This window comes from Desmodus rotundus, chromosome 7 (assembly GCF_022682495.2).
Source record: "Desmodus rotundus isolate HL8 chromosome 7, HLdesRot8A.1, whole genome shotgun sequence".
NCBI classification, from domain to species: Eukaryota; Metazoa; Chordata; class Mammalia; order Chiroptera; family Phyllostomidae; genus Desmodus; species Desmodus rotundus.
Window position 1 is genome coordinate 21,803,426 of NC_071393.1, and position 18,984 is coordinate 21,822,409.

Consider the following 18,984-nt stretch of genomic DNA (forward strand, 5'->3'; position numbering starts at 1 on the left):
GGCAGCCCCTGGTGGGGGAGGAGGCAGGTTCTCAGTCTCTCAACTTGCAGCTAGGGAAGGTGACCTGCTGGACAGAAGACGCTGGGCTCCCCTCCCAGCCACAGGTGCAGGGCAAGACCCATGTTGGCAGCCAAGTGTCAGCAAGGACAAGGGGAGCTCCTGGAGCCGAACTGCCATCTACTTCACCCTCCTGGACTTGTAGCTTAGTGCACCAGCAGGAGAAGCAAGGGGAGCTTGGACCTGGGACGTGAAGTTGGAGGCCTGAGTTCCTGTCACTGGTCCATTCTCACACGTGCTTTGTATCAAGGTGTGTGCTGAGTGCTCTTTTAATTGCATAATTCAAAAGGAAGAAAAAAGGAGCTAAATAAGAGTGGACCAAAATATTGCACAAAGTGTTGCAATTTCCCCCATCCACCCAAAAAAGATTTCCTTCCATCAGATAAATTGGAGTAGATTCATATCTACTAAATTCTTTCTAAAATCACACTTTTGAGAAAGGAGTTTGGAGCAATCGCTACTATTGTAATTAATAATTACAATAATCAGTTTATTATTAAACCACCTAAATGTCTTTGTAATAAGATATCTAAGCCTTAGCAGATAGATTGGTCATTTGAATCAAAATAAAATTCCAAAAGAAATAAAAAAATGTTTTCTATATAGTTCCATGTAATAAGCAGTTGAAGAGATTTACTCTTATGGAACAAAAACAAAGTTTAGGAATGTCTTCTCTTTGTAATGACTTCAGTGGTGGAGTAAATAATTTATGAGAAAAGGAAAGGGGTAGATATTTCTAGATCTGTTCTCAGTGAAAATGAGATTATTTCCCATCACTGCAACGCGTAAGAAGACCTCCCTCCAGTGTTAAACATCACTACTGGAGTTTACATATGTAAATCTATAAATTCCTGGTTGGCCCTTTACTTCAAGGCTTCTTTTATTCTGAATGCTTCATTCACTTCTTCCATCTTGCTAGTTTCAACTTCGAGCATCCTCTTCCTTAAAGAGAAGGTAAGGTTTCAGGAGGCTCAGGGTAGGGGCTAGCTTACTCTGGAATGGGACTGGAAGTTGGTCCCCAGAGACAAGGTCAACAGCCCAGACCACTTAACTGGAAGAATCAGAAGGCCTGGGTAGTTGTTCTACCACTGACATCTGGACTTTAGGTTCCCCCCCCCCCCCCCCCGGGGATACAAGATTACATTAAATATCTTCTAGTTGTAAAAATCTGATTCTATAGGTAGCCCCAGCTCTAGCAGCCCTAAGAACAGCTAACGGGAAAGGAAAATAGGAAGTGAACAGAGAAGAAATGGGGAGTGAGATATCTACAAGAGGTTGGGAATAGGGAGAAAAAGATTATAGGTAGGGCGCGATGCCAAGAAATTGATGTCCCCAGGGTAGAAGTGGACTGGTGGAGATGAAAAGTCTTATTTCTATTTACTTTTTATGTTTTTATCTCAACCATAACTTAGAGTGCACACCTAATGCAGCCGAATGGCATGGAGGTTTGTCCTATTAAACATCTGAAGCTTGACTTAAACCCATCATTGTTTCGTACCCTTTGATTACAGAAACTCTCCAACCAAATAAACCAAGGTGACTTTTGTATTTTATTGTTCTCCTGTTGGACAAGCAACCCTGCAAAAGTAAATGGGTGAGTGCAAAGAACAGGATGGAGGATCCGGAAGCCTGGGCATCCCAGATGAGGCCTGGGACAAGCTGGGGCCCGGTGGATCAACTGGATTTCCCTTGATCCTTCGCCCCTTGTCGTCCCCGCCCCTTCGCCCAAGGCGGCTCTCCTCAGCGCCCACCCAACTTCCCAGGGGCCCTGTGCGGCCCGGGTAGGCCCAATGCGAGAGCAGCTCAGCCTCGCCTCCGCCGCTGCGACCCCTCCCCCTCGTCTGTGGCGGCTCCGCGCCCACCGACTTCCCACTGCCCCATGCCTACCGGGCATGCCCACTGCGGGCGCATCTAGGCCCCGCCCCCACCGCGTTGGCCCCGCCCTTTCTGCCGCATCGGCCCCGCCCCCTCTGCCCAGGGCACCCGGGCTCCAAGCCAGTCGACTTCCCACCGCCCCGCGCGGCCCGGGCATGCCCAGTGCGGGCGCGGTGGCCTCGGCCCTGGAAGCGCCCAGGCGGCAGCCGGCGGTCGGGCGGGGAGGATCCGAGCGGCTGGCGGTGGGCTAGGGGCCGGGCCGGGGCCGGGCCGGGCCCAGGCGGCGGAGCTGCCGGGTAGGTAGGTGAAGTCTCCGCGGAGCCCGGCCACTGGCGCGCGGCAGGGCCCTGGGCGTAAGGAGAGTGTGGTGAGAGCAGTGAGGGTCAGCAGGGCCTGAGCTCGGGGTCGTGTGGTTGCGGGAGTGACTCCGGGAGGGACCCCCGGCTGGAAGGAGAATGGCCAGGTGCGGCGCGGCTGTCCTTAGGCTCCGCGTGACCCAGATGAGAGGTGAGCGGCTCCGCGCCTGGTGCCCAGCTGTGGCTGCGGAGGGAGACCACGGTTTTCATTCGGGCTTGCAGAGGAACTACGGGGAGCCGCGTCCGAGCGGGCCTGGAGCCATTCCAGGAGCCCGTGAAAAGGACGGTGCTCACCTTCCCTGCACCTGGAGCGGGTCTGACCGCTCCCTGCTTCCCGGACTTGGGGTCAGTGCCTCACTAGATGCCTCCCAAGTTCCAGTGCATGGGGAGCCTTTAATGGCCAGGTGTACTTCCAGAATGAAGAGACATTTTGTCCGTGGGATGCTCCAGGTAGACAACAATCCTCGGGAGTAGAGTCCAGCTGAGGGTTGGGACACCAGGGTTTTCAAGTTTGCCCTAGCCTTCGCTGTGATCTCGGGTAAGCGATTTATCTGTGGATTTTCAGTTCCTCCATCTGTAACCTGATGTGAACTACATGCATCTTCTGTCCTTCCAGTGTAGTTGGAGGGTTCCCCCTGAGTCTGTGTGGTCTCAAATTGTGCCAAGTGACTTCCTCCACGCCCCAGCAGTTTGTCAAACTGGTCGTTCACCAGGTAGTCCTGCAGGAAGGCTGCTAGGATCTCCGCACAGAATTGAAGTGACTTGGCTCTCAAAGGCCACCGCTGGTCAGTAGGTAACCTGCCACTTGGTACATGCAGAAGCCAGGTGTTAATGGCCGTGGTTCAGATAATAAAGCTGTTCTGCTGGACTGGGACTGACATGCTTCAGGCTCTCTGCCCTTTGAGAAATCTGGACTAAGCCATCGGCTTCCGGCTCCCTTAGGCTCCCAAACTAGCTCATTCTGTAGTGGGGTTATGTTTATGGAGAAGTTTCTGTTTTCATGTTATTGCACAGTATACTTAAAAAAAATGAAGATTTTAATATCCTGAATGTATAGATTAGGAAGTAGCTGTTAAGAGTGAACTCATGATAGTCTTCACCAACTAGTGTCTGTGTGTCAAAACTGCACATTTTACTTTTCCCCTGGCACTGAGTTGTCTATCACTCTGAGATGCTTTTGTATTTGTTTTTAACTGGGAGTCTTAACAGAAGTTTCTTCCCTAGAAACCTCTTACCTGAAGTGAGTGCATCTGTGTGGGATTTGACCTAAGGAGCAGTGGTTCATGGGGTGGTGTGCAAGTCACCTTCTTGCTGCAGTTGTATTCCCGCCTCTCTCCGTTCTGGGCGGCAGTAGCCCAGGACGGTCAGTTAGGGACAGTTTGGTGGAGTGGTGGTAGGTCAGGGAAGGGGTGGTTGTTTTGAAATTGGAGGGTGTAAACAAGCTGCCTGTGAAGTTCTGTCATGGTGATCTCTCTCTTAAGTTGACGATACCCTAGATTGCTTTAGTCAGGGTTGACACCTTTGGGATCCCAAGTTCTTAATAAAATTTTGAAAATGGGTGTTTCATTCCCCTTAAAGACAGTAAATGGGAACATAGATTTCAGGACTATTTATACATATGAACTTTCACGTTCTTAATTTTCGAAGCTAGATTTTTTCATTCAGCTGAGAAATAAAATGGGAAAGCTGTAGTGAGTTAAAGAATATTTATACATGGGAACTTTTTTGGCCAAGTTTCAAATCCACTGTTTCTTGCATGCTTATTAAAATGGCACTTGCATCTTAATGTATTTAAAATTGGAAAGCATACAGAGACCTATTTGGAGGTCATGGTGGGAAATTTCACGTCATACCTGAAATGCAGCTGTGTGCCGGAGGGCCTTGTACGTGAAGTGCGTATTTAGTAGTTTTTGTTAGAACTTTCATCTTGCTCTATCACGTTCAGTCGAGTGCTTGAGGTTATACAGCAAGCACAAATACAGCGTAAGGGGGTATTGGAGTGTGTAGGGGAGGCAGTTAGCAGCAGCAGGTCCCATTGAGGCAACTGCTAGCCCCACAACCATGTACCCCTGTGAAAGCGAAAGGGTGGTAAGTGAGTATAATTTATCAGTAGCAGATGTCAGCAGTTACAGGGATAATCTTACTTCATTCGCTGTCCTGGTACCTCAGTGCTGGAATCTGCCACACTTGTATTAGAGACGCGAGTCTGTGGAAAACGGCATCTTGCAGAAATGTACATGAAATAACTTATCTTTAGATAAATATCCCTCCCCCCATTATGCTCTCTGTGTTTCCAGGTTCTTCAGGATGCAAGATTTGGGGATGCTTCTCTCTCCTGCATGTGGTTGGTAGCGCGGGTGGTGGAGAGATGGCCGACAGTGTCAAAACCTTTCTCCAGGACCTTGCCAGGGTGAGTACGGCGAGCCACCTCTTGCCCATTCGCAGCGGGAACTGACTAGGAAGTCTTTCAAGTGTTTTGGAATGGATATCGTATTTGTGGGGTCTTTCACATACAGGTTTTTATCCTAATCAACTCAAGAGAGAGGTGTTAATTAACCTGCATCTCGCAGAAGCTTACTAGATCTTTCTAGCATCTCCAGTATTAGAATTCTGGTCAGCTTGGGTCCAGAGCTTTTTTTTCAACTCTATTCTGGAATGATTTTAGACGTACAGAAAAGTTGCGAGAGACTACACAGCTCTTCTTATGCTTCACTAGGTTTTGCCAGTGTGAACATCTTCTGTAGCCAGGATACGTTGGTCAAAACTGAGCAGCGAACATCGGTTACATACCTGTTACCTAAGCTATTTCGTTTGGGTTTACATTAGAGAAAACCCCACCCCCATTCTATAAGGTGCAGATGGTGATGCTCAGGAAAACGTCCCAGAAAGATCTGTTTAGAACCTAGCCCCCCAAATTTCCACTAGCATGAAATTCTGCTACAGTGGATATCTGAGGCCTGTTGTCCTAGTTGTGGCCCCTCTAGCTGTAGGAGCAGGAGACAGGCCGCCTCTGAAGGGGAAGGCCAGGGGGCTGGGAATTGGTTTCTCAATGGGAATGTTTGAAAGTTTATTATCTTTGAGTTAAAGGAAAATTGAAGGTCTTACAAGGGCCAGAGAGACTTCCTGCAATGTGATCTACTTTTAATACCTTTACCTCCTTGTCTTGCTGTTCTGGTGTGGTAACATTTCAACCCTGGGTCCGTTCTGCAGTGTGCATTTTACGTGTCTGTCTGCCCCACGAGACTTCAGTGTCTCAGGCGGGGATCCTGTCTGCATTCTAGCACATGCTAGGCCCTCAGCCATTTGAACCCCACTGTCTTGAATATTTAAACTATTTGTAGAAAATGTAGAAGTTAAAAGCAAAATAAGGCTAAAAATTACTTATAGGTAAAGATCAGGTACACGCCACGCCAGTTTATGGTCCTATCAGTAGGTAGTTCATACACTTGCCCATTTCTCTGTATCCTGGCAATTATCTCCGAAATGCGTTGTAGCCAACAGCAGCAGGTGAAAATGCCCTCCTTAGACCCAGGGTGGCCACGGCCTCCAGGTTGCCTTTGTGTGCTGTTGCTTCATGAAATCGAACACCCCCCTGCTACAGGTCTGCTTTGGACATATGTGTTGTGGCACTTAATTAAACCGTAATTTTTGTTGCTGTTTACTTGCACACTTCTGCTAAGTTCTGTTCTTGCATGTGGCCAGTGTCTAGCTCAGAAAGATGGCTTGGTATACGGACGGGTAGGTGAGACAGTACAGGCCTTTGAACTGGGTGAAGTGCAGCTCTGGTGCTTGGAGTAAAGAGTAACCTTCTGCTATTGGAGCTCTTCCAGTGTGGTTGGCGAGTGCCTCTGTCACTGTCTTTATAGACGTAACACCCTCTCCCCCATCATACACTCTTTAAGGACACTCTCTTCCAGCTGCGCTACCGTGCTCTTTCTGTCTTAGTGGCATGCTCTTCTCCTGCAGCTTTTCACATTTTGACAGTAAGTATTGCTCTATGTCTTTCTCTAACCTTGGTCTAGCCCTGGTTCTTTCTAGGAGCCAGCGTTTAATTTATCCTTGTATCACTAGTTTAGTTCAGGACAATTGATCGTGCTATAGGTACTTGATTGATATTGGAAGAGTGTAAGGGAGGGCAGTCACTTGGCTTTATAGTATTGATAAGTGCGGAGGGATTAGAACTACTGTTTGACAGCCATGTTCTTCAAGATTGACTTGGGCAAGAATTGTCAATGGATGCTAAATCTAGGGGAGAGAACTTGAGCGGGATATGGGGATGGTCAGACCATTCGCAGGGTCTCAGAAGTGTGTGTCCACAGATTACGTATTAGTTGCAAAGGGAAAACCCCGCAACCGTACAAAGGATAAGCCAGATAACACCTTGACCGAGTTCATGGAGTTAACATCACCAGCAAGGACAGACAGACACTGTGTGGCCCTGGTGTGATACCGGGGAGTGCACACTCGGGTGATGTTCCAGCCAAAAATGTGTAACCTGGACCTAATCGTGAGGAAACACACCTAGACGGAGGAAATACAACGAAACAACTGGCCTGCGTACTTCAAAAAGAAAAGTAAGCTAAGGAGCCGTCCCTGAGCAAAGGACGCCAGAGAGACCGGTCAGACTAAATACACACGGGGCGCTGAACTGAGTCTGACACTCAGGGGTAAAGATACTGCAGAGGACACAGTGGGACAGGTGGAAAAATTGGAACGTGGACTGTGAGATTAAAGTATTTCAATGTTAAGTTTCTTACATTGGTAACTGCCTTGTTGTTATATAAAAGAATATTATTGTTCGTTATTTAGGAAATATACCCCAGAGAATTAAAAGTAAAGGGACATGATAGAGCAACCTACTCAAATGATTTGGAAAAAGCGTGTGTGTATATAAAAATAAATAAATGTGGCAAAATACTAATTTGGTGAATCTGGAGGAAAGGGTATTAGGAAGTTTTCTGTTCTTGCAACTCTTCTGTAAATTGGGATTTTTTTTTTTTTTTAAACATCAAGCTTCCCTTAAGCCACAGAGCAAAGTAAATACAATGGTTTCCACTGTGATTTCACTTTATTGCATATGTATTTGGAAAGTAATCTCTGGCCCGTAATTTTCCCTCTTTAAAAACAATACTCTTACCTACAGGGAATCAAAGACTCCATCTGGGGAATCTGTACCATCTCAAAGCTTGATGCGCGAATTCAGCAAAAAAGAGAGGAGCAGCGTCGGAGAAGGGCAGGCAGTGCCCTGGCGCAGAGGAGGGCCCAGAGCACAGAGAGGAAGCAGGAGAGGTACGGGGCGGGGGCTGGTGTGGAGGCTGCTGAGCTCTATCCCGGAAGGCACGCAGGCAGTGACCCATCCTTAGCATACAATCAAAACCCCATGGTGTGACTTGGAGTTTTACTATCCCCTTTGTTTTGTACTTTCTCCCCCAAAATGTTATCAATGATTCTCCCCCATACTCCCACATCGAATTAAACTAGGCTGTCGCGATAATCCTTGCTCCAATGTCATGGTCTTTTTTTGGTTTGTTTGTTTTCGTACATCAGAATGGTGAATAGAAAACCGCAAAAAGATTATTTTCTAGGAAAGCCTATGTGGATTTATTTATTGATAGAACTACAGACATCCTCTTTTAATCTTCTCCAGTCTTGGATGTTGGAAAGTAAGCTTTTTGTGTTAAGAAAAGCTGCTTCTCTGGAAATATGTTTAGTCTTTTCTCATTGGCTGCCGTGAGGAGACCACAACAACAGGTACCGGAAGACGAAGAGCAGCGAGAGAGAGAAAGTGGAGAGCTAGCGCATGACAGTATGGCAGTGCCTCATACGCTGCATACCTGTGCTCTTTTCCAGTGAGCCCCGTATTGTCAGTAGAATTTTCCAGTGCTGCGCTTGGAATGGCGGAGTATTCTGGGTAAGTTCTTTTTTCTTAACTTCCAGGCGCCTTACAAGCATCTACAGATTGTTGCTGCTAATAGTTAACTGTCTTCTTTCATCTGTGACCGGTAGCTCTAACCTGCTCGTACGCACTTAAGACCATAACTCGAGATTCTGTGCAGCTGCGGTGACTTTATTCTCACTCGGGGACCCGTGTGTATGAATAAAGGGCTATCCCTGAAATGAAGGGAGAGCATTTCAATTTTTCATAAGAAATGACTTACTCACAAGTTCTAATGTCACAGGTTAACAATTTCTCTTGACATTGTCTGGACTTGTCGGCTGAGAGCATCTGTGGGGGATCACAGGGGAAGGACAGGTGGACAAGGGCAAGGTTCTCCCCCATCTAGTCATAGTGGTCTGTTAGAAGTGACATCCGTTGAAGCCCCAACCAGGAGAGATGGCCTGCAATTTACCGAGAACCAACCCAGGCGTAGGTGAAATTTGAGTACTTTGAAGAACAGGTAGTTTAGTATTTCCTTTGACTTGGAATTCAACATAATTCAAGTTTCCTTAATTGAAACATTTCACAGATGTTTCAGGTGTTAGCTTGAATTAATCGAATATTACTGGGTGTTTAGTGAGCACCCGTGTTTTGTCCTGAATACTATTTGAAATGGCCTCCTCCGCCCCCCCAAGTTTTGCTGTCTGTACAGGCAGTGTCAGATTTGCACCTGTCAGTGGGAGCAGTGGGAGTGGACGTGGGTCCAATTTTGGTGTCCCTTCACGCATTCTACTTCATAAACGCCACCTCCATCTGGGAAATAATTACACCGAAACTTGGAGCTCTTGTTTTAAAGAAGGGCTTTTAATGTTGACCTCGTTGCTTCTTTTCTTTAGTTCAGTCTCCTCTTGTTCTACCGAGTGTTCATCCCTGTACTTCAGTCAGTAACGGCCCAAATTATCGGTAAGCGCCTGCAGGCTGTCTGCCAGGGTAGAGGGGGGAGGCTGTTTCCTGTCTCCCTAGGGGTACTGAGCACCTCCTGCGTACCAGGCTCTTGGGGTGTTTTTAACTCAAACCTGCCAACGGTGCTTTGAGTGGGCATTGTTGGAGATACCGTTTTATGGGGAGGCAAGGAAGTGAGTTGCCAAGGTGAAATCATTGGTAAATGGCGGAGCTGGGGCTTACACGCAGGTGGTTTCCTGCGTGTTGTGCACCGTTAATCGCTGTGGCATCTCAGTCGCCACCAGGTAAGCAGCTCCTGCCTAGGCCACTGTGCAGTGGAGTTGCGGCCAGAATTTGGTGTCTCTACAAAGAGTAAGACTATCTAACATAGGTGCAGTGATGTGCTGGCAGGAACAAAGCTGGCAGGGGTGGGGGGGTCACGGTGGGGGAACAGTCGCAACTAGGGATTCCATATTTGGTCTGGTTTTCCATTTCTCCGGTTAGACTAATAACTCCTTTTCCTTTTCTTAGGTGATCCCTCTCTGCATGGAGATGTGTGGTCGTGGCTGGAATTCTTCCTCACGTCAATCTTCAGCGCTCTTTGGGTGCTCCCCCTGTTTGTGCTTAGCAAAGTTGTGAATGCCATTTGGTTTCAAGTAGGTCCAGGGCAGAATAGGGACTGGGTCCTACAGCATGAGGGGGTGACAGGTGGCAGGCTTTAGCCTGCGAGGTTAGCGGCCATGCAGGGAGCAATTTTACAGCCTTTCTCGGTCAAGCGGGCGGCGGGTGATGTTTGTGCTCTTGTAAAATGGGATTATTGTCTCAGGCCACCAGAGTGTCTCATTGCCAGATGTCCAGGGGCTTTTCTCACCTGGCAGGTCCGAGGGCAGATCAGCAGCCTTAGCTGTGGGGCTGGGTATTGAGGCCATTCAGTTCCCGTTTGGGTGAGCTGCTTTCTCTGTTGCAGGATATAGCCGATCTGGCATTCGAAGTGTCAGGAAGGAAGCCTCACCCATTCCCTAGTGTTAGCAAAATCATTGCTGACATGCTCTTCAACCTTCTGCTTCAGGCTCTTTTCCTCATCCAGGTGAGGCTGGCCTTCTGGGCACAGGGACAGATTTGCCAAGACAGGGTTCACCGGACAGGGTATCGCGTTTATATTGGCGCAGGTGTGCTTTATGGGAGGTGATGATTTTTAAATAATTTTTTTTTTACAGAAACAACTAGGCAATTTAAAAATCAAAAATCACAGAGTGGTAGGGAACATGAATTGACCTGCTCTTTCCTGCCACCCCAGCCTTCTCTACTCTCCTGCCCTTCGGGCCCTTGAGAAGCAACTGTGTGGCCATGTAGGAAGAGAGTTAACGACTCAGAGCAGCAGGGGAATCGTGTTAGGTCTCGGAAGCTTCGGAACTAAGATTTTCCACGTTTATTCTTCAGGGGATGTTTGTGAGTCTCTTTCCCATCCACCTCGTTGGTCAGCTGGTCAGTCTTCTGCATATGTCCCTTCTCTACTCACTGTACTGCTTTGAGTATCGTTGGTTTAATAAAGGTAAGTCCGTCTAAAGAAACTCAGAACTTGGGGGCCCCGTTTGAAAATGCTGCTGCTAGGCGGACTTCCTAAAACTATTTATTGCTTGGGCCCTCGGCAAACCATCTTTGGAAGGAAGTAGCATCTTTGGCAAGGGGGAGCTTACATTTGGCTTGTGGGATTCAAGCCTTGACTTTGATGCTGAGGGGTACAGCAATGCAGCATCCCCCTACGGTGCTTAATGTGGTGTAGCTCTGACTGAGCCATAAATCAGCATAAATAAGCACGAGTATTCTGAATTAGAGAAACTAACGTCAGCACATTCAGATTCTTTTGGATATTTGAAAAGCCCTTGGCATATTTGTCTGGGTATGTATGGTTGGAAGAGGTGAATTTCTAGGCGGTGGCTGCCTTTTTATTTGATACCTTGCCTTGCTTAGGACTAATCCTGACAAAGGGTGCTGGAGTTACATTCATGATGCGCTTAGCCTGCCAGCTTTGAATTGTGATCACTGAATTGCAGAAACTTTGCATACAAGCTGTGCATCAGATTTGGACAGTTCTGAATCACATGCTCTAGCGGTGTTCGAAATGGCGGTCCTGTATCTGAAACTCAAACCTCGAATAACTTGTCTACCACATTTAGTCATTTTGCTAAAAGGAAATTTGAATTTTAACTACATTGGCTCCTTGTTTAGGAATTGAAATGCACCAGCGGTTGTCAAACATAGAGAGGAACTGGCCTTACTACTTCGGATTTGGTTTGCCCTTGGCTTTCCTCACAGCAATGCAGTCCTCATACATCATCAGGTGATTCGGCTGGAGGGGCTGCAAGGGGACTAGTACAGATACTCAGTGGAGGGAGCACCGTCTGGATGCCTGGTTCTCCGCTAGGCGTTCTGCATTCCTATTTGACCATTAGGGTGTGCATAGGATTCCTCTCCTTGGCAAATAGTCATAGACGTTTGTCAGTATTAACATCTAGTCTGCAGGATTTTATACCATGTTTCTCCTACGTTGCCTCCTGGAGCAGTGTGAGACATGCCAGTGCTTAGAAAGATAACCCGCCCCCCCCCCCCTTTTTTTTTTTATTAAGGGTTTAGCAAGCCATAATGTTAGCATCAGAGCGAAAGGAATTTGGGGCTTCTCATGTCTTCTTCAAAGTCATGGCTGTTATGAAAGTGATTATTTCTTTTCTTTCTTTCTTTCTTCTTCTTCTTTTTTTTTTTTTTTTTTTTACAGTGGCTGCCTCTTCTCTATCCTCTTTCCGTTATTCATTATCAGCGCCAATGAAGCAAAGACCCCTGGCAAAGCTTAGTAAGTATTAGTCAGTACTAGCCAAAGTGTTTTTCTGTGTAAAGGATTGGGGCTTTAATATCACAATTATGGGAATGAGACATTTTTTTAAATAACCTCTTACCTTGCTGGAAAACATTAGTATACAGTTTAATGGGGGAAAAACACTTCTGGGATATATCCCCAAAATTTCCTCATGCATATATATATGTATATAAATATGTTTTAAAAATCAATGCTATTATATGCCCTGGCTGGTGTGGCTTAGTGGATTGAGCGCTGGCCTATGAAGCAAGAGGTCACTGGTTTGATTCCCAGTCAGGGCACATGCCTGGGTTGTGGGCCAGGTCCCCAGTTGGGGGCATGCAAGAGGCAACCAATTGATGTTTCTCTCCCTCTCTTTCTCTTCCCCTTCCCCTCTCTCTGAAAATAAATGAACGAAATCTTTATTTAAAAAATGCTATTACACATATGTTTAAAGTTTAACAATTTATTGAGTAAGGCACTTGTAAATGTTTGTAATTAAACTCATTTTTGTAAGAGTAGCCAACTTTCTTACAAAGGTATTAGGGCCGCGTGATCTGCCTATAGGAATTTATTGATAATAAGAGTAAAACAAAGTGTTTTAAAGTGAATCTTTAGCAGTAAAATGAGCAGGCCAAAAGGTTTTTCACTTCCCAAAAGAGCTCAGTCTGTGATCGCTTTTGGTTAAGTCAGTAAGAGTGCACACGCTATGGGTGTCTGATCTGTTCTGGGGTTTTGCATGCGCCCGCTGCCCAGCAGTGCTCGGGGTGTCTCAGGCACAACCAGCCTTCTCTGGAAACGCTCTGGAAAACGAGACGCATACAGCCTATAATGTCTTCAGACATAGCTCGAAGTTTATACCCTGAAAGTCAGCTATAGAAAGTGCTTCTCAGCTCAGAATTAATCTGAAACACAGCTCTATTTCCATTAAGCTTTCCTACTTTAAGTGATAGTGATTTCTTTGCTCTTGTGACAGCGATAGGACCCAGTGCGCCTGGGTGTAGCTGCTGCCTGTTCGATCCGTGCATCTGATACCTGTACTTCCTGGGTCAAGTTTCACTGGTCTTGTTTCCGCCTGTCATTTTAAATTTAATGTAGTCATGTTTCAGTTGTCAAATAATAATTCTGGTCAACTGGGGATCTAACAAGTTGGGTCTCTTACATTTTTTTAGCCTTTTCCAGTTGCGCCTCTTCTCCTTGGTGGTTTTCTTAAGCAACAGACTCTTCCACAAGACGGTCTACCTGCAGTCTGCCCTGAGTAGCTCGACCTCTTCAGAGAAGTTCCCTTCGCCTCATTCGTCTCCTGCCAAACTGAAGGCTGCTACAGGCCACTGACTCCCCTGCCATCCACTGGGCGTGAGAGGGATTAGAAGGGGGCCGTGCAGCCCTTTCCTCCCCGGCCAGGGAAGGCGGGACCCACTCTGCCAAGGGCCCTCTGCATATTCCCTTATGAGGAACTGGGACTTTCGTCTCTGGTGCACGTAAGGCACAATCTTCCTGACACCAATATGTGGGTTTTTAACACCTGTCAGTCTGAAAGGACCACAGGTTTTTCTGCAGCTCTTTTCTAGCATTTGCCAGCCCCCATGCCCGGACTGATTTAAACACTTTTTCTCCCTGTGCCATTGACCCCTCCCCCTCCCCTTCCTGCCTTCCACCACCCTCGGATGAATGGGTTTTGTAATTCTAGCTTTTGTATTTTGTGGACCTGTTATTTTTGTTGTTTTTCTGTGAAGCACATATATTGGGTGTGGGAGGTGGAGTGTCCCGGTGGCTCCTGGCCACTCCCTTTATAGCCATCACTGTCTCGTTCTCGTAACTCAGGTTAGATTTTGGTCTCTCTCGCTCTACTGCAAAAAATAAGCCTGAAGAGATGGGCCGGGAGGAAAGACCTCACAGCCAGATCTGCTGGGTTTTGAGGAGTGACTTTTCTTCCCCTCGAAGGCGGAAAAAGCTTTTTTCACTGGTACATTTAAAGTCTCCCACTACAGGGACGTACCGATCTGGGACAAGTGCCACTGCAACACAGAATGCTCGGAGAACCCGAATCTCTAAACTCTGCGGGTCTGAACTCACTGTCGGCCACTGTCGGGTCTGTCTGGCGTTTCAAAAGCGTTACTGGGTGCTGCAAATAGGAACTGACGGGGTAAACTTATTAAACCCATTAAACCTGTGAGTGGTGTTTCTCTGTCATTTTGAAGATGCTAAATGTGGGGGGAGGGGCAGATGTCAGAACACTTGTGCAATTTTCAAATGTCACAATTAAACACTAGCTGGTTTCCCACAAGGTGTGTAACGGTTGACTTTACAAATCATCACCTCAAGAAACATAGCCATAGAATCCAAGACTTCGTCTTGGGTAAATTTGGTTACAGTGTTTTGAGAGATTAGTCCTGAAAAATGTTCCCTGAGGAAGTTTGGATTATGTGGTTTTGACGATCATGTTAACATCTTGGAGAGAACTTAGGATTGTTGAATTACTTGTTGTAAAGTCTATGGGTATGTCTCTCCTGTGTATTCATGAATGGAGAGATCCTTCTAGATTTCAGTGTATTGAACATTCTTATTAGAAAAGAGATTAGACATCTGGTTAACAGAAACCCTTACTATGTACAAGACAAGGATTTAAAAATCAGTGCTGGGAGATGAAAACCAAGTTCAAGGTGTAGAACATTTTAAAATAGTGGGCATCTCGGAAGTAGGTATTGTTTTTCAGCTTGTGCAAAAAACTATAAAAGACATAATTTAAAATAAGACTTATTTCCAGTGCTCCTCTGACATCTCTGGTCATTTGTCAGTAGTATTGCGGAGAAATGCCAGTTTGCTTTGGGGATGGTTTGGAGACCTCAGTATTTCATCAGCTTCTAACTGATCATTGATTACCTTAAGATTAGTTGTTCACATTTTTCTTTCTTTTTTTTAAAGATTTTATTTATTTTTAGAGAGGGGAGGGGGGAAAGGGAGGGAGAGAAACATCAATGTGTGGTTGTTTGTCGAGCGCCCACTACTGGGGACCTGGCCCACAACCCAGGGATGTGCCCTCACTGGGAATCGAACTGGCAACCCTTTGGTTTGCAGGCCAGTGCTCAATCCACTGAGCCACACCAGCCAGGGTGTAGTTGTTTAAGTTTTTAAAATGAGCTTAGTATTTAAGTGGCCGCATCTTTGTCACCTGAAATTTGTATGTACCAACTAAATATTCGTTTAGAAAGGTGAGGGAGGTTGAGTGGATGAAGGCACGTGATTTTATCCAGTGCTACATCTTGCTATAGAAACTGCTTAAAGTTTAAGTGGTTGGAAGTGAGGAATCTGCAGTTTTATTAGTGTAATGGAGAGGCTAGGCCTGTGGCGTGTCTACAGTGGAAATTTGGTGACTACTAAAGATGACAGTCAGTGTGAGTTTTAATCATGCAACCAGTAAGGTCTAAGGAATCATGTTCGCAAAAACTCTGTTTTTAGGGATAGACATCACAGCTTGGACCTGTGAGTGGTTCAAAACACTACACTTTCATCCTATCTAGAGGTGAGCTGTCCATTGTAGCAACTCTGGAGGAGTTAGAAAATGGTAGCTTCAGACCTGGGCAGGGTACGTTAAGTCTGCTGGAAACGTAAACGAACAGATTCGTGAGCTGACTTGTTATGTTGCTCTTATGTTGTAAGGGAGGAATCGGGACAAACGCAGATGAGAGTAATACATGGTTAGAGGTTTGTGAACCACCTTAAAAGGAGAACATCTGGGAATAAAAGGACAACTATAGTTGCTCACTGCCAGTTCATTTTTCATCCACTTACATTTTCTGAGTGTAGAAGTAGGACATCTATTCAGCTTCTACACTCGTGTTTACCTGGACTGAGGTTGCCCGGGTAAAGGTTATCAGTTCATCAGTGCAAGGGAAGAGGCTCCAACTGCCCCCGCCTCCCCCGCCGCACGAACAGTTCTACGCTACAGGACTCAGAAGTGGAAAGGACGCTGACTCCCGGTCAGTGTGACTTAGGCTTTTCAACCATGTGAGCCATACATCTGGGTATTTTGAGTGTGCCTAAAGGGAACCCACAGAACCAGTAAGAGGTTCAGGTGGCAGAACAGATGACTTTATCATGTAACAGGCACCCCAGAGCCTTCTCCGCCAGGCACTGTGGATTCAAGGATGAACCAGAAAAACAGGATTACTGCCTACTTGGAGCTCATAGTCCAGTGAAGGAGACTGACAAAAGCGATCCAGCAAGTTTTTAGAAAGTATGTGTTAAAACAGCTAGCTGCCATTTCCCACAGGTCTTGACTTGAACAAGACATTGAAATTCAGAGAATCTGCTGAGTATGATGAGAGATTAGGCCAAACCATCAGCCTCATTCTGTGATTTCATGGGCCTGAGTTGTAGGCTGGGTCCCTGATTGGTTGTGTCTAGTTGACGTCTCTCTCCCTCTCTTTCTCCCTCCCTCTCTCTGAAAGTAAATAAATACAATCTCAAAAATGTTAATTAGTCCCACAGAAGGAGGCCAGTGCCTCAATGAAACGAAAACAGACTTGCAGAAAGGGGACCCACTGAAGCAGTTACGGACATAAAACGAGATGGCCTATAAAGGGGACCTCAGGGAGGCAAGTGCAAGATAAAATGGAGGCAATCTCCCAGAACATAGAACAAAACAATCTAGACCTGGAAAAAGTTAAGAATCATACAGGTATCCAAGAATCAGGAATCCAACATTTGTCTAATAGCAACTTTAGAAAGTAAATAGAAACAGAGAGACAGTAAAATAAAACATTTCCTCAGCTGATGATGGAAATTGGGGTTTGCAGGTAGAAAAGGACTGACAACGGCAGTGCAGGAAAAAGGAAGAAAAAAACCCACATAGTTGTGTCTCTAAGGAAAAATAATTGATCACAGAAAAATGGGGCACCTGCAAAGGAATGTGATTCACGCTGGCACTGGACTTGACAAGAACAGCTCCAGGTGATACTGGGTTGGCCCAAAAGCCTGTGTGGTTTTTTCCATAAGACGAAAGACACATTTTTCATGTTCACCAATGACTTTATTGATTTGGATATTTTGAGTATGTTGGCTATCTCCCACATGGTATGATGTTGATTGTTCTCAATTAATATCTTGATTTGATTGATATCAACTTCAACCTGGCCGTGTAGCACTGTCCAGCAAGTAATCTCCAGCACTAAATGTCACAAGCCACTTTTGACACATTCGATCAGTCCCAGCACCTTTTCCATACACTGCACAAATCTTTTTATGTGTTCCAGTTGCGTTTTTACCTTTCTCGAAATAATAAAGTATAACATGCTGAAAATGCTGCATATTTTCTTCTATCTTCAACGTTAAAATGGCTACACAAGAATTCACCAACTTTGATTTTTTTTTAATGCACGCAGATATGACAGCTGTCACAATGTAATCTAATAAAATTGTTCTGAATGAAGTTCAAGACAAGTAATCATTCCTCGAGCCATCTTACAGAAAAGACCAAATGGACTTTTTGGCCAGCCCAACACAAGACAAGATTGTAATGCTTTGAAAAGTGCTTTTATCTGTGTGTACGCAATAGGATGGTCCCAATTTCGTCCCTATAATTCTAGACCCATCTTTGCTAGTGAGTAAGGACAAAATAAAGGCACTGCTTGCTTTCCATTCAGCTTCTCTGAAAAAGTTAATTGAAAAATCTATCAATTGAAAAATCTACCAAAGCAAAAACCACACGAAACTACTAATTAAAGGAATCAGAACAGCCAACCAAACGTGAACCTGGAATCAGCGCATTGAGAAAAAATCCTGGTAGTTCTGCTCTGCGGCACACCTGGAAAGGGTCCTGGGGAGAACATCAGGAGCAAAGTCGATATGGTTACTCCGGTGTGCTCCAGATGAGATGTTTCTTTTGAACAATTATAAAAGAGGTAAAAAGACACATTGGGAGAGACCGAAAGCTCCACAGGAAGGACATGATTCCTACAAAGCAATCTAAAAATAGCTTTATTTTAAACAACTGATGGAGTGGTAGAGTTTTTCTGAAAGAACAGAGTCAAAACTTTTGATCAGGAGGAAGAAGGGTTGACTTGATATGTTGAATTCATGTATAAACTCTTAGTTCGTGACTTTGCTTATAGCTAAGTCCCTATCAACTGGGTTAAAGAATGATCCTAAAACTAGGCGTAGATTTTGAACTTTGTTCTCGAGTAGTGTATTTTCACTTCTGAAAGTTTCCTTTGGGAAACATTCAATAATATTAAAAATGAATGAGAACCCTAACTTAATGGTCTTGCAACTGTACTTTTTTTTTTAACTTTAAAGGAATCTTATTTTAATTCCCCTTCCTCCTTTTTAAGGAAAAAACTTAAGTTGTTTTGAGGAAGCATTTACTTGAGATTCTGTAATTCCTTCAGATTCAACTTCAGTTTCATTGTTAAAATTACATTGAATACATAAAAACAAGCATTTATTGAGTCAACGTCTGGGGGTGGTGAGCCTGGTCACGTGGATTCTGAAAACGGCACACGATTCTGAAGCACTGATTTAAATGTGCTTTGGCGGGTGGTATTTCTAGATGCTGAAACTGCCAGCCCTCCATAACTTTTCTGTGTGAGCGTGGCGAGGGTAGCGGGAACTGGGGGCCCGCCGCCGCTTTAGGCCAGACGCACGGCAGGGCCTAAAAAGAAAACGCCCCGAGTCTGCAAGGGTCACGTCAACCACAGGTACCCCGGTGGCGATGGCAAAGAGCTCGTGAGCTAGCGGTCCGAGACGGGGCCGTCTGCACCACAAAGCGCTTGCATTTCCACTGTCACAGGTAGGGAGCTTTAACCTTACGTTAGCTAATACTCAATTTGAACCTTATCTCATAATCGAAACCCAAAGATTTCACGTTTTTGCTGTCCGTTCGCGGAGTTTCCTCTTCTGGTAACGTGACTGGGGTCAAAGGGCAACACCCGCCCCACTCCGCGACTTCCTCCCGGTCCGCAGACCGACACGTCACTCTTCGGCCCTCAACCAAACTGCTTTGAGCTCGTCGTCTGTCCTCGCTC

The 18,984-nt window shown here is 45.7% G+C and overlaps 1 protein-coding gene across 2 annotated transcripts; it reads left to right on the forward strand.

Annotated features, from left to right (window-relative positions):
• The first annotated feature begins 2,045 nt into the window (after positions 1-2,045).
• On the forward strand, positions 2,046-14,135 carry EI24 (EI24 autophagy associated transmembrane protein). Of its 2 annotated transcripts, none has more exons than XM_024557420.4 (11): positions 2,046-2,228; positions 4,586-4,698; positions 7,432-7,577; positions 8,139-8,199; positions 9,063-9,129; positions 9,640-9,764; positions 10,076-10,195; positions 10,549-10,660; positions 11,338-11,449; positions 11,882-11,956; positions 13,132-14,135. In XM_024557420.4, exons 2-11 carry the CDS (start codon positions 4,657-4,659, stop codon positions 13,292-13,294), a joined length of 1,023 nt encoding a protein of 340 aa, XP_024413188.1. In that variant the 5' UTR covers positions 2,046-2,228; positions 4,586-4,656; the 3' UTR covers positions 13,295-14,135. The 2 variants fall into 2 exon arrangements, with proteins under 2 accessions (XP_024413188.1, XP_024413187.1); XM_024557419.3 differs by having other exon boundaries at positions 2,095-2,232.
• The last annotated feature ends 4,849 nt before the right edge of the window (positions 14,136-18,984 follow it).